The 14,037-nt window shown below is 44.4% G+C and overlaps 1 protein-coding gene across 1 annotated transcript; it reads left to right on the top strand.

Annotated features, from left to right (window-relative positions):
- The first annotated feature begins 1,825 nt into the window (after positions 1 to 1,825).
- On the top strand, positions 1,826 to 13,788 carry LOC129328644 (lymphocyte antigen 6 complex locus protein G6c-like). The gene is made up of 3 exons (XM_054977843.1): positions 1,826 to 1,952; positions 8,797 to 8,913; positions 11,845 to 13,788. The coding sequence occupies exons 1-3, from the start codon at positions 1,901 to 1,903 to the stop codon at positions 12,048 to 12,050; spliced, it is 375 nt and encodes a 124-aa protein (XP_054833818.1). The 5' UTR covers positions 1,826 to 1,900; the 3' UTR covers positions 12,051 to 13,788.
- Positions 13,789 to 14,037: the final 249 nt, after the last annotated feature.

Raw genomic sequence — 14,037 nt, 5'->3', positions numbered from 1 at the left:
GCCCGCCCCCTGTTCTACCTGCCAGAATCAGGCACAGAGCAGGTGGCAATTCCTTCCCCATTTCACCCAGCCAGAATCAGGCACAAAGTAGGAGGCAATGCCCATCCCTTCTTCACCCAGCCGGGAGCAGGAGTGGAGCAGGTGGCAATGTCCACCCCACTTCACCTGGCCGGAATCAGGAGTGAAGCAGGTGGTAATGCCCGCCCACTCCATTCACCCAGCCATGGTCAGGTACAGTGCCAGTGACAATGCATGCTCCCCCTTCACCCAGCCAGAATCAGGTGTGGAGCAGGAGGCCATCCCCCCCCCCCCCATTCACCTGGCTGGGATCAAGTGACGGAGGAAGAGGGAATGCCTGCCTGCCCACCCTCCCCTTTCTAGAGCCCGTTGTATTTTTTCCCACAACGAGCTTTGTTGCTAGTGAGTTATATGTGTTGTGATCCTCTGTTTTCTTCTTCTTACCATTTCAGAAAAATCCGACCCTTTGCTGTTCATGTAATGTCACCACTAGTGACACCAACAACTGCCAATCCATTTGAATTGGATGTGTCTCTGTCCATACATAGTTTCATTGCACATGTGCTGTTTTGCAAAAACACAATGCAAACCTCTTTGGAAGGCATTCAAGGCTGTTTGGCATGCAAGAAACAGATCAGGTAATTGACTTGCTTCTGACAACGCTTTTGAATATGGCAAGTTCACCACTTGAATGTGTTCACGGCAAAATTCACAGCATTCCAGGGTACACTCCTTGAGCCTAAGCCCTGACCATTATGCAAATGTTGGAGTCGAATGATAGCTTAATATCTGGTTTGATGTGTGTAAATGCCATGAGAAGAAGCATTGATGGCGCACGCAATATTGTCCCTGCATAAAAGGTAGTTGCTGACCACAATATGTAAGTGATCTAATTGTCTATTTAAACAAATGGCTGTTGAGCGGAGTAGTTACATAGCAAGGATGAGGTGGGGGGGGGGCAGTAGAATTCAATTATGCTGTGCGAGGATGTGCATACATGAAAAGCCAATTGAGCTGTACAGCATGGTTAAGAAGGAATATGGTGAAGGAACAGAGTGAAACAATTTGAGACACAACAGCTTGCATTTAAAGAATAAGTGCTTCTATTTTGCAAAGGAAAATTTTTTAAAGGAGGAGTAAAAAGGAGGAGTAAAGGGTCAGCATCCCAAGATGAGGTCTTTTATATCGCCAATGTAAAGCAGAAGCTCTGTTACTGAGCTATGGCCCCACCTTTTATCCTACTTAAAATGCCCTGCAAAAAAAACCCCCTCTCTTTAGCTATGTAGACTGAATACAGCCAGGTGCATCAACGAAGTCAGAGATAATTTAAGAAGTCAAATTTAAGAGAGGTGTTTGAAACAAAAAAGATCTGGAACATAAAAAACAAACTTGTTCTTATTCAGCAAACAACGCACAGACCAGGCAATACAATGCCCTTAGATATCCGTGAATGGCAACCAGCATATAGAATTTCTGTTGGTTATGCTTTTTCATTAACTTCTTTAAAGTTTCACTGGAAATGTGGCTGCCTTACAGTACCAGGAAGGCTGGCTGTGGCCAAGGGCTGCAAATGAGGACTGAGGGCTCTTGTGCAGGTGCAGAATCTGTAGCCTTCCCATCATGGAATTTTGTTATTAACTCTATTACACCTTGACTCTCGTGCCATCATCCGCATACCTCCTCTTCATCTTCCAAAGGCAAGGTGTGTCTCTCCTCCCTGATCCTTCCATTGGTTGTTCTCAGTGCTTTGATGAGAATAAATTCTTGACTGGCCATCTCAAGACTGGTTGGAAGAGTCCTTGTTGTAGAGCCCAGTTGGCTGCATCTGCCTTCTCAGGCACTGTATTATTTTTCTAAAGATATTCTCTTTCGGTCGGTCAAAATGAACAAGTTTCTTCTCGTGGGCTTTTTTGCTTTGCTCTTCTGTGCAGTTGGTAAGTACTAGAAGGGATAGAGATATTTTTTGAGGAAAGTGTGTATGGACATTCACTTGAATGGGTTGTATAACAACTCGGACAGGATAATTTTCTTTCGTCAGATTAGTCATTTGACTTTTGGGAACACTGGACTGTGAACAATTGTACCACATAATAGAAGCCTGGGATGGGGGATGGTAGCAGAGGCAACTGTTTTTCACTAACAAAACTTTGGTTAACATATGTGAGGAGTTGTGACCACTATCAGTGCATTCCTAGAAAGAGTAACACTCTTTTAAGTCACGTGATGTCTAAAAGGGGTGTAACTCAGTTCAGGATTGTACTGTGTGTGAATGTAGCAGTAACAGTTCATGTCCATTAGACAAAGTATCTTGTATTAGGAGGACTTGAGCCAGTCATGAAATCTAAAAGACCGATGGGCTCCAAAATGATTCATAGGTTAGCTTTGGGTGGATGCATTATACATCGTGAGAGCAGCTAATCCATTTTCAGTGTGGTCATTTCCACATGGGTTACGTGCCTTGGGTTTGCCCTATCCCATAGGATTACGGTGCATTTATACACCTCCTGGGGGTTCCGTGGCTTTTTTACAATCTCTCTCAAACCTACTTTGCTGCTAAGTTTGGGGAAAGATTGCCCAGATGGCAATTGTGTGGAAGGGAAAGTTTGGATTTCCCCACTCACATGTCAGCCATTTTCCCTAATCTTGTACTTGTGGTGGCCTTTTCCTCCCCCTACAACCAGAGGTCTTTTTGTTTTAAATCAGCAATTGCATTAGAGGAATATGACATTATAACAATATGTATATCAGGTTCTCTGAGTTCCCAGCTTTCATTTTTTTAAAAAAGAGAGTAAGTAAGTTGCATGGATATAATGGGAAAAGTAACTCTCCACAATGAATAGAATTAGAAACTTTTTTTAAAAAGGGGAAACAGGAAAGTTAGAGAACCTTATATTTTTACAATGTTATAGTGCTATAGCAATTTTCAAGTGCCATGTCTAATCTAAAAGCAACAACAATATTGGCACGGAGGATGGCACCACTGGGGGCTGGGGCAAGGTAACAGTGGAAGGCTCATTGCCGCTGTGTTGCTTTGGCAGCCACAGAAACAATCAAACTCCCTTCCTCACTGCAGCCTCCATCCCATGTAGTTTTTGTTCTTAGAACTAGTTCCACAATCCTAGGCCTAGTCCTTTTGGTGGTAAAAAGGGGTCACCTTCCTCGTTAGCCAGGGAAAGACTGATAGCTTCCTCCAAAGAAGACTTCAGCTTAAGGGTTTGCTCCCTTTTAAATAGTCCTTTAAACCTTTATAGATCAATCTAGGTACCTTTTACCTAGATTAAAATCAGTGCTATGCTTTGTGCCCTGAAACAAAGTGGGAGCCAGTAAAGATCTTTAATTAGGAAGGATATGTGTTTATCTGAGGCCCAAGCTATAAGTGGCAAATGACACTTGAACAGCAAGTGTATTTCTCCCTGTGCACTTGCCCTTCACTTGATCTACTTGCCATTCAAGTGTCATTCGTCGCTTGGCCCTTAGTGTGCTCCATTTCCCAGTCTGGCTCCCATTTCTTCTCTTATCCTACTTCCATGAAGGTCACCTTTGCAGCCGGAGTGGATTTGGATTGGAACCCAAGTCTAATCACTCAACAACTGTGGCTCTCAGGGCCAAGCTACAAGTGACGAATGACACTTGAACGGCAAGTGTATTTCTCCCTGTTCACTTGCCCTCCACTCAATCCACTTGCCGTTCAAGTGTCATTCATCATGTGTAGCTTGGCCCTCAGTACAACTATTTAAGGAGGAGTTCATAGGCCTGTTTGGTGTAGTTAGACTGTCTGACTAGGATCTGGGGGACCAGGTTCAGATGCTCACTTTGCTATGGAGATTTGCCAGGTGACCTTGGGTCAGCCACATTAACCTTTCTCACAGGGATGTAGTTAAGAAGATAAAATGGATGAGGAGATAACGACATGGTAAGTCACTTCAGGTTCCCATTGGGGAGAAAAGCAGGGCATAAATATCCTAATAAGTAAATAAAGACTGTCACAATCTGTAGGCAAGCACTTGGCAAGAGGCAAGCACAGGCTACCTCAAACTCCTTTTGTAAGCATTCAATGAAACTTTCACAAGAGTGATTCCTCTGCTGTTCTTGGGTACTTGCTGACTCTATATCCACACAAATATAGGGTTGGATCTAGACTATATTGTTCTCTCACACAAGGCACTTCTTTTGGTGGAGTAGAACATTCCTACTTCCCCCTCCCACTGAAGCCCATTATCCCCCCCAAATGCCATTCCTGAGGGACAGCAACAGCATGAGGGTCAAATCAGGGGTCTACAGTGGTGGCAATTCCCCCTTCCCTTCCATTAATGGAGATTCTACCCATAAATATTGGGGGTGGTTGCAGCTGTAGCAAATGATCTTCAGGTACCAAGGCCTTCAAACCTTAATTCACATCCACACCCACACTTGCCATATTTTACAATGGAATGAAACAAGAGTCAAAACCTCCCACGTTACTTGAGAAGATAATTCTTTGAGGTGTGGATTCTTGGGTGTGCTGGCTTTAGTCAGAGTCCTTGTAGCATGACTGATGAATGGGGAGAGAGAATTACCTCTTTGGTGGGGGTGTAGCTACAATGCAGGGAGATCTATGTGTCTGAGGGAGGGCTGTGTGTGTATGTGTGAGGGAGAGAGAGAGAGAAAATGAATCCAAGTGACCCACCTTGGTCCTGCTGCATGAAAAGTTCTGTTGTGACTGCAGAAAAAAAATGCCTAGCCTGCAGTTAAGATTGTCAACAGGCTTGGAGAAAAATGTCTTTTCCCTTTAATGGATGCTTAACATGTTGTAAATGGGCAGTTGAGGCTTTCATGGCATGGAGGAATATCATATCACATGGTAAATAAATAACCTCCCATTAAGCTTCTATTAAAGGTGCAGGGCATTTTTTCCCCTTCAGGCCTGTTGGCAACTCTACCTGCAGGACAGCAAAAGTGAGGAAGGAGAGAAGAACAGGCCAAACTCCTTGGGTCTGGAAATAGGAACACCTGGCTCTGTTGGTTCATGAAGCTACAGGGAAGGAGATCTAGACTAAACACTAGGAAGGAATTCTAAGAGCCAAGCTACAAGTGACGCCTGACACAGCTTGGACACTTGTCAGCTTCCCTCAAGTTTTGATGGGAAATGTAGGCATCCTGGTCTTGCAGCTGTAATGGAGAGCCAAGCTGTAAAACCAGGATGCCTACATTTCCCATCAAAAATTGAGGTAAACTGACAAGTGTCCAACCTGTGTAAGGTGTCACTTGTAGCTTTGCTCTTAGTCCCAGTAGATAATCTATTTAGGGTGTCTGTAAAATCCCTTTCCTTGGAGATTTTAACAAATCTGTTGGTTGGTGATACTTTACGAGTGGACTCCCTGGTTATGAGATCACTGCTTATATTCGGGTGTATCCACACTAGAAGCAGAGCTCTCTTTGTGGCCCTTTAGGGTTGCAATCCGAAGCAACTGATGACTGAGAAGGGCTCAACCAGAGATAAATCCTGTTCAGCTCAATGGGAATGACTTCTGTGTTAATATTTTTAGGACTGTGCTGTAATTGTCTAACTTTGCATCACTGACAGCATCCTGAGAACTGTAAGGGGATGAAAATCTGACAGTTATAAATCTCACTAAGCTACAGTTTGAAGGGAACGATTATTACACCAGTGTAAGCAGAGACCCAAATGTGAAGCCGGCTTATGCCAAGCCAGACCACTAGGCCACTAGAGCTGCAACTTGTGGCTGCTATCAAGCAGAGAAAAGTTTCCCCCACTTCTTTACCTCAAGATGCCAGGGACTTAACCCAGGATCTTTTAAATGCAAACTGGGCTGTGGGGCCACATAATGATGCCAGGGACAGGTGGGCAGGAGGGTGATGGGGGATTTCCTCCCTCCTCCACCCCTCTCAGGTATCTCACTGCGGCTGGACTGAGAGCACCTGCTCTATGCTGCCCAGCCATGGCAGCATCTGGGAAGACAGGGCAGATAGCCCACCTATCAGCAGTGGCCTCAGTTGCCTGGAAGGGTGAGGGAAGGTGAGTGTCAAAGGCCTCGCCTACAGTCTCCTTGCACCTCTAATCCAGTGGCTCTTGCCTGCCCCACCCTCTTTCTGGTTTCTGGTGGGTTTTGCTATATATTGTCACAATGTAATGAGGGCAATTTGTGCCTGATTCATTGAAGGGAAGACTGTACTGGTAGGTCATCCCACCCACATTTTCAGGCATCCCCATTTTAAGGGATCTGGAGGAAGCCAGCCAAGCAAGTATGTACCTAGCTCACTGTACCACTGCCTGGCTTTGTCCCTGGATGGCAGAGAACTGCTGGGGTGGAGCCTGGGGGGAGGGTAATCGCTTGCCCTCCTGCAGTCCATGCCCAGCAGCAGGGCTATGGGATGGCATCACTGGAAGGCAGTCAGATTTTTCCATGTATGGATCTGTGCCCTATGCTGCCCCGTTGCTCCAATGGCTGTAATCAATAAAGTTGTGGTCTACACCTCCATATCTATGTGTGTCTAATCTTTGCTCCAGCACCCCACACCTCACAGCTTGCCTATCTGGCTGCAAAGCTATTGCTAACCATTTACATTCATTCTTTTAAAGCTTCAGAGTCTTCCTGTATTTGGGAAACTTGTTGTCCACTGAGAGTCAGCGCGGTGTAAGGGTTAAGGTGCTTGATTAGGACAGGGGCGTTGTGCTTTCTAGTACCTTCTCAGCCATTAAGCTTTCTGGGTCATCTTGGGCATATCATTCTGTCTCAGCCTAACCTACCTTACAGGATAGTTGTGTGGATAAAAGATGTATGCTGCCTTGATCTCCTTGAAGAGTAAAATAAAATTGTATAAATACATCTTTCCCATACCTAGTTCCAAAAATAAATTAATAATAATAATAATACTGCTTAACATTACTGCCCACAGTGATTGCCAGGTGTTATGTAAAGGTAATGGCAAAAAGTGTGTGGGAAAAGAACAAATAAAAACTACCATAATGGGAGTTCCAAGGGTGAGCCACATTCTGTTCTCCTTAGTCACTGAGTTTACAGCTCCTGTGTAATATTAAAGATGTTCTGCAAAACAAAATGTGTCCACTTTCTTCTTTGTGAGGAGGTGACGCTTCCCATTAGCGGTACTCAAGCAGGGTATGACTAAAGCTCCCCAAAAGTTTTGGAACTATTTTTTAATTTTTTTTTTAAACAAAGGAACATACAAATGACAAACTCTTAGCCAGACTGTCACGAGATCTGGCCTAAAATGACTTCTCTCAGCAATCAGAATTTCAGGGGTCCCCCCCCCAACCCTTTTTGTTCATGGAGTGAATGTGAGGAGACCAGAAACATCCTGAGCTGAGCTACACCTTTCTAAGCCCGTTGACTTCAAACAACTTAGAAAGGCATTAACTGTGCTAAGAATTGCATTGTTAATATTTGAGTCTGTTTTGTCAGTCTATTGACATACATCTATCAATAGGCAGTAGAGATTATGATAGGAATACCCAGGGCTTTTTTTCTGGGAAAAGAGGTGGTGGAACTCAGTGGGTTGCCCTTGGAGAAAATGGTCACATGGCTGGTGGCCCCACCCCCTGATCTCCAGACAGAGGGGAGTTGAGATTGCCCCCCCCCCCCTGTGCGGAGGGCAATCTAAACTCCCCTCTGTCTGGAGATCAGGGGGCGGGGCCACCAGCCATGTGACCATTTTCAAGAGGTTCTGGAACTCCGTTCCCCCACGTTCCCCCTGAAAAAAAGCCCTGGGAATACCCCTGGCATGCTGAAATTGCACTTCTTCAAAAGTATTTATGTATTTATTTATTTATTTATTTATTTATTTATTTAAAATGTTTATAAGCTTGCCTTTCTCCTGTGCAACTTGGGACACAAGGGAGGGAAGACCTAAAAAGTGGAGGGGAGAACCTCGAAACTTTTTGTTGGATCAGAGTGTCTCTCTCTCTTCTTATCACATCTGAAAATCGTATTTGCGCCCCCCTCCCTGAGGTTTTAAATGAACTAGCTGAAGTGGAAAGTGGGCTCTGATCCTTCCACAGAGTCCTGTCTTTGAATCCGTAGTCTGTAATTAATAAGAACCTTGTTTTTCCATACCATGTCTTGGCAAAAGGCCTCTCATGAGAGAATTCTGGGCACGGTTCCAGCTTCCCATTCATTCCTTCATTTGTTGATTCCAGTGTGATTCAGATGATACTGTCTTGATTTCTCCACCTGTATGGGACAATTATCCACGAGTCTCTCCTCCCACCAATATTTGAGTGGGGGAGTAGAGGTGACAACTGTCAGAGAGTTCGTAATCCACGCTATGGATAACAGTCTGGGTTGCCCTCTAAAAGGATATCTTAACAAGGGAGAGAGTACAGAAAAGAGCAAGTAAAATGACCCACAAGTTGGTACATTTTCTGTACCAGTAAAATACTGTATGGAATTTAGAAATACAAAATGTAACAATGCAGAATTCATTGAAATGAAATTTGCAATGCTCAAATCCAGGGAGAAATTTAGAGTAGGGAAACTTCAGAACTATCCCTTTATTCAATGCATTGAATGAAGTGACTCACAAAGCTTGCGCTGGTATAAATGTCAGTCTTTAAAATGCCACTGGATTCCTTGACGATTTCTATAACTCCTAAATCAAGAGAGCATCCATAAAAGAAAGAGAAAATAATGAAGATGCCATTTTCATGGTCAGATACGTTTTATATCCTCTGGCTAGGCAATCAGCATTCACCCCTCACAGCCAAGGGGTCTTTATTGCTTCCGTTAAAAGCCAGTATGTCTTTCTGCTTCTCTCCTGCAGCTCAGGGTCTTGTGTGCAAAGTCTGCAAATTCAAAGTAGGCTCACTTTGTTTCAGTTCTGATGACCCCTGCAAAGCAGAAGAGAACCAGCTTTGTGAAACCACAAAAGTTTACACAGGTAAGATAAAAAGATTTGTCTATGGAATGTAGCTGAACGAACTGAACCCATGAATATATTGTTGAAGGCTTTCACGGCAGGAGAACAATGGTTGGTGTGGATTTTCCGGGCTGTATCACCATGGTCTTGGCATTGCAGTTCCTGATGTTTCACCAGCAGCTGTGACTGGCATCTTCAGAAGTGTAGCACCAAAAGACGGAGATCTCTCAGTGTCACCAAAAGACAGAGATCTCTCAGTGGTGAAACGTCAGGAACTACAATGCCAAGACCATGGCTATACAGCCCGGAAAATCCACAACAACCATTGAACACATGAAGCTGCCTTATCAGAATAAGGGAAAGAGGTCTTTCACATCACCTGCTACCTGATCCATTTATCTGCAGATGCCAGGGACTGAACCTGGGCATGCAAATCAAGCGCTCGATCTCAGTGCATTACTCCCTTTTGTTTTAATGAACGACAGCAGGTGACCTCAAAAATCGTGCACTAGGCTTGCCAGCTCAAAGCTGGGAAATTCCTGGAGATTTGGGGTGTGTGTGTGTGAAGCCTGGACAAGGCAGGGTTTGGGGGAAAGAAAGGACTACAGCATGGGATAATCCATAGAATCCACCCTCCAAGGCAACCATTTTCTCCAGGTGAACTGATCTCTGTGGCCTGGAGATCAGTTGTAATTCCAGGAGATCTCCAGCCACCACCTGGAGGCTGGCAACCCTAGTGTTCACTGTGGACACAGTTCTGCTCTATTTCTACAACTTTTATGTGGAAAAAGATGTATGTGCCCCAGAGGATGCTCCGTTCAGGAGAAAAACAACTATTGGTGGTCCCTGGCCCCAGGGAGGCCTGCCTGGCCTTGACCAGAACCAGGGCCTTTTTGGTCCTGGCTCCAACCTGGTGGAACTCTCTGTCCAATGAGACCAGGGCCCAGCAGGATTTATTATCCTTTTGCCAGGCTTGTAAGACAGAGTCAGGCATATGGTTGAAGCCAGGCTAGGCCTCCCATCAACCTAAGTAGAGAAGGAGAAGGGAACATCAGAGCCCTCCCCGTCAGGGGTATCCACCACCCAGTTTTTTAAGTGGATTGTTTGCCTTCTATTAGTTGATTGCTGTCATTTTGTGAATTTTAAGTATTTATATTGTTGGATTGTTTTGGTTTTAACTGTTTTAAAGTATAAATTTACATGTATGTTTTATTGGATGTAATCTGCCCTGAGCCTGCCTGTGCGGGGAGAGCAGAATAAAAATCGAAATAAATAATAAATTATGATACATTTTAGTGTAACTTCCTTTATGACCTGACATTGCTTTGATGCACATGCCCTCTCCTAGTTCCCACTCCATATTGCTGGCTGCTTTAGAATGATGTCAGCCCGAGATTCCATTAGAGGTGGTAAGGAACCTCAGTACAGAGCGGCTGTTTTTATTTGATTGCTCGTCGCAGCACTGAATTTGTTTATGCTGCACAGTCCCTCTCAGAATGTGAGAGGAACTGTGTGCCATGGAAGCTTGCTGGGTGAGTTTGGGCCAGTCACACACTTCAATGTAACCTACCTCACAGGGTTGCGGTGAGAAAAAAAAATGGAGGGGAGGAGAATGAGGTAAGCCACTTTGAGTCCCTATTTGGGAAAAAGGTGGGATACAAATTCAGTAAATAAAAAAAATAAAGGGGCATAGGAAAGTTTTTTAAAAAAATAAGTCCAAAATCTTTTAACTAGAGATTGATTTAATGGGTTAATTTAAAATATTTATACCCCACTTTCCTCCCTATCTTCAAAGTGGCTTACAGCAAAATTAAAAACAAATGCAAAGAAATTTGCATTTGTCAGATTTGCACAGTCAAAGAAATGCATGCAAAAGGTCTACATTTATGATGCACCAAAAAGCACATTGGGAATGCTTTAATTTATAGAGTCTGAATTCTGTTCAATGTTGAGATCTTCATTATACCTGAGGACCAGAAGCTGCCTTATCCAGAATCAGACTTTTGGTCCATCGGCTATGCTGACGGGCATAGAATCTCAGGAGGATGTTCTTCACATTATTTACTTCTGCATGCCAAACAGAAATTCTACCACTAAGCCACAAGCCCTCCCAAATCCTTTGGAAGCCCATTCCACAGCACAAGTACAGCCACCGTGAAAGCTCAGGTCTATGCAACAGACGTTCTCACTGACCTGAGTGGAGGAGCTACTAACAGTTTTTGGTCTGATAATCAGCATTGCCCAGGGACTGAACCTGAGATCTTCTGCATGTAGAGTTGCCAGGTCCCCTTATCCTGGCGGGATGCTGGGGACCTGGCATTTACCTTTCTTGTGGCCCCAGTATGGTTCACTGGTCCTGCGCCCATATGATGATGTCACTTCCAGGTGATGTCATTGCACGGGTGTAGGACCATGTGCACATTTCACAATGGGCCAATATGGGCCTCAAACGGGCCCAATTCGGCCTGCTGTAAAGCGTGCATGTGTTCTTGGGGCAGCTCAACAATGTCACTCCTGGGACTTATATCATCACACCGCCCCAGGGAGCGTGCCCGGGAGGCCCATTCCCACCCCTTTCTCTCCCACCGGCCAGGTGAGTGGTAGCAGTGGGGTGGAGGGTGAAAGCGGGGGATCCCCCGCTACAGGGGGATCCCCCGCTAAGGGGATAGGGAATGGGATCCCTATCTGCATGCAAAGCATGTCTGGTACCACTGAGGTAGAGCCCTTCCCCCATTTGGCACTGTAGCAACAAGTTATATGTTCCTCATGTGAATCAGGATCCAGTTTACATGTTTAGTTCCTAGTTGGGAAGCGTACAGTTACCTGATATAGAAGGACCAAGGAATTCATGTTCATCTGTAAGAATTACGTGAACCCTTTCTCCCATCGTCTCACAGCGTGGTGCAGGGCTTACAGACAGTAATTCACATCTTTTTTCCTCTCTCTTTTTAGGTCGATTAATGCTCTTCACAAGGCATGGCTGCACCAAACACACAGCACTGTGCAATATGACTGAGCAGAGGGATGACGTCTTCGACATGAACTACAACCGCACTTGTTGCAACCATGACCTGTGCAATGGAGGCATTGGCAGCAATCCGAGCTTGCCACTGTTAGCGGGACTCAGCTTGGCAATGGGGATGTGGCTGGCACATTAGCATGGAAGGCTGACAGTGAAACTCACCATTCCCACCCAACCGGTGACCCTTTAACTGTCTGTCTTCCCAGAGAGACACAATTCCCTCACCTTCTTCCCTTCCAAAAGGTCCTCATCTCAATGGTAGATCGATTTCAGACTACCACAACTTTGACCTTTCCCCATCAAATGCAGTCCATCAGCCAATGCATGGCGCCCAATGAGATAAACCACCTTTTATTTTATAATTATTAAACCACAAGTTAGGAAAAACCGGATTTTCTATATGCATCAAAGCCCTGCTGTGCATTTTCCCCTCTACATATTAGCTACACAAACAAGCCTGCCTTTAAAACATTCAAATGAGAGACAGGTAGGCTCTACTCTTGCTTAGCCCCCCTTCTCTCCCTCTGCTAAACCAACAGTGATAAGCAAAGGCCAAAATAAAGGTGCATATATTAATAAGCAGTCTCAGGCAACTCATGCTCCTAAATGGTGGTAAAACAAAAGCATGAAGATGTATTTGCAAATCTTTTTGTCTTATTTCCAAGCTAATTACCTTCCTACATGATCAGTGTTCAAGGCCTTAAATCTGAGATACTGAGTCACCAAGATGCTGCAAAGTTGCTCTGTTATTTGGTAGCACCATTGAGGTCTTGCAAGCAAGCAAACCTTTGAAATGATTGAATTTGGCATCTTTTGCTGGTGTGAATGGCCGTCAGTCCTAACACTGATGATGCATTGAAACACTGCTTTTTGTAGTTTCCCAGGTCATGGGGCTGAGTGTACAATCCATCCACATCAATACTTATACGACTTCTTGCAGATAGTCTGTTGAACATAAGGGGACATGGATATGTCTGTACACCATCTATGTGCCTACAGAAGTTTTTAGCATCTAAAATTGTTTATATTTAACCAGGGCTTTTTTTCTGTGAAAAGAGGTGGTGGTACTCAGTGGGTTGCCCTCGAAGAAAATGGTCATATGGATGGTGACCCCGCCCCCTGATCTCCAGAAAGAGGGGAGTTGAGATTGACCTCCGCGCTGCTCAGCGCGGGGCCACCAGCCATGTGACCATTTTCAAGAGGTTCCAGAACTCCACGGAGGGCAATCTAAACTCCCCTCTGTCTGGAGATCAGGGGGCGGGGCCACCAGCCATGTGACCGTTTTCAAGAGGTTCCGGAACTCCGTTCCCCCACGTTCCCCCTGAAAAAAAGCCCTATATTTAACCAATATATCTAATTCTCAACATGACCTCATCTGTGAATATTTAAATCCAGAGATTGTGGCCATGAATATACCTTACATCTTTCTAGAAACCTGAGAAAGGCCCCAGCTGATGGGTGGGAAAAACAAAATGAAGTGCAGAAAGGGGAAAGGATATGGGTGCACCAGGAGGAAGGGAAAAATAATGGGGAGGGGATACAGGGGAAAGTGAGATGCCCTTGCAACTCCTTGCAGGCCTCTCACATATGGAGAGTCTTTCCAAAATTAAAGATAAAAAAATACGTTTTATACAGTCTTGTCCCCTGACGTGTTTTTGCATTTTTTATCTAATATCTCAAGAGATACTACGGGCAGTTAAAAAGCTGGTAGATGAAGTAAAATAAAGAAGAAGAGCAAGTCAAATCAATGCAAGCAAATCTGTTATGTTCATCTTTTGGTTGATCTTATATTTTTTATATTCAAAAGTAACTTCTGTAAAAACTGCTTTTTAATTCTACACATGTATACTAATATTAAAAAGATTATTTGATCAGCTGACTTTAAGTTTCTGCATTTGGGAAAGTGCAAGGAGAATAACTGGATGACTGGCGAATTTGTGCTGCAGACTTTATCCATAGTCAATGTGTGTGTGTGTATTTCACCCTGTCCATACTGCGCATGTATATTGATTTTATAATACATAGAATCATAGAGTCATAGAATCATAGAGTTGGAAGGGGCCATACAGACTATCTAGTCCAACCCCCTGCCCAGTGCAGGATCAGCCTAAAGCATCTCTGAC

The sequence above is a fragment of the Eublepharis macularius genome, chromosome 4 (genome assembly GCF_028583425.1).
Source record: "Eublepharis macularius isolate TG4126 chromosome 4, MPM_Emac_v1.0, whole genome shotgun sequence".
Classification (NCBI taxonomy): Eukaryota; Metazoa; Chordata; class Lepidosauria; order Squamata; family Eublepharidae; genus Eublepharis; species Eublepharis macularius.
Note: the sequence above shows the minus strand (reverse complement) of the source record. Positions and strands in the feature narration are given on the sequence as shown.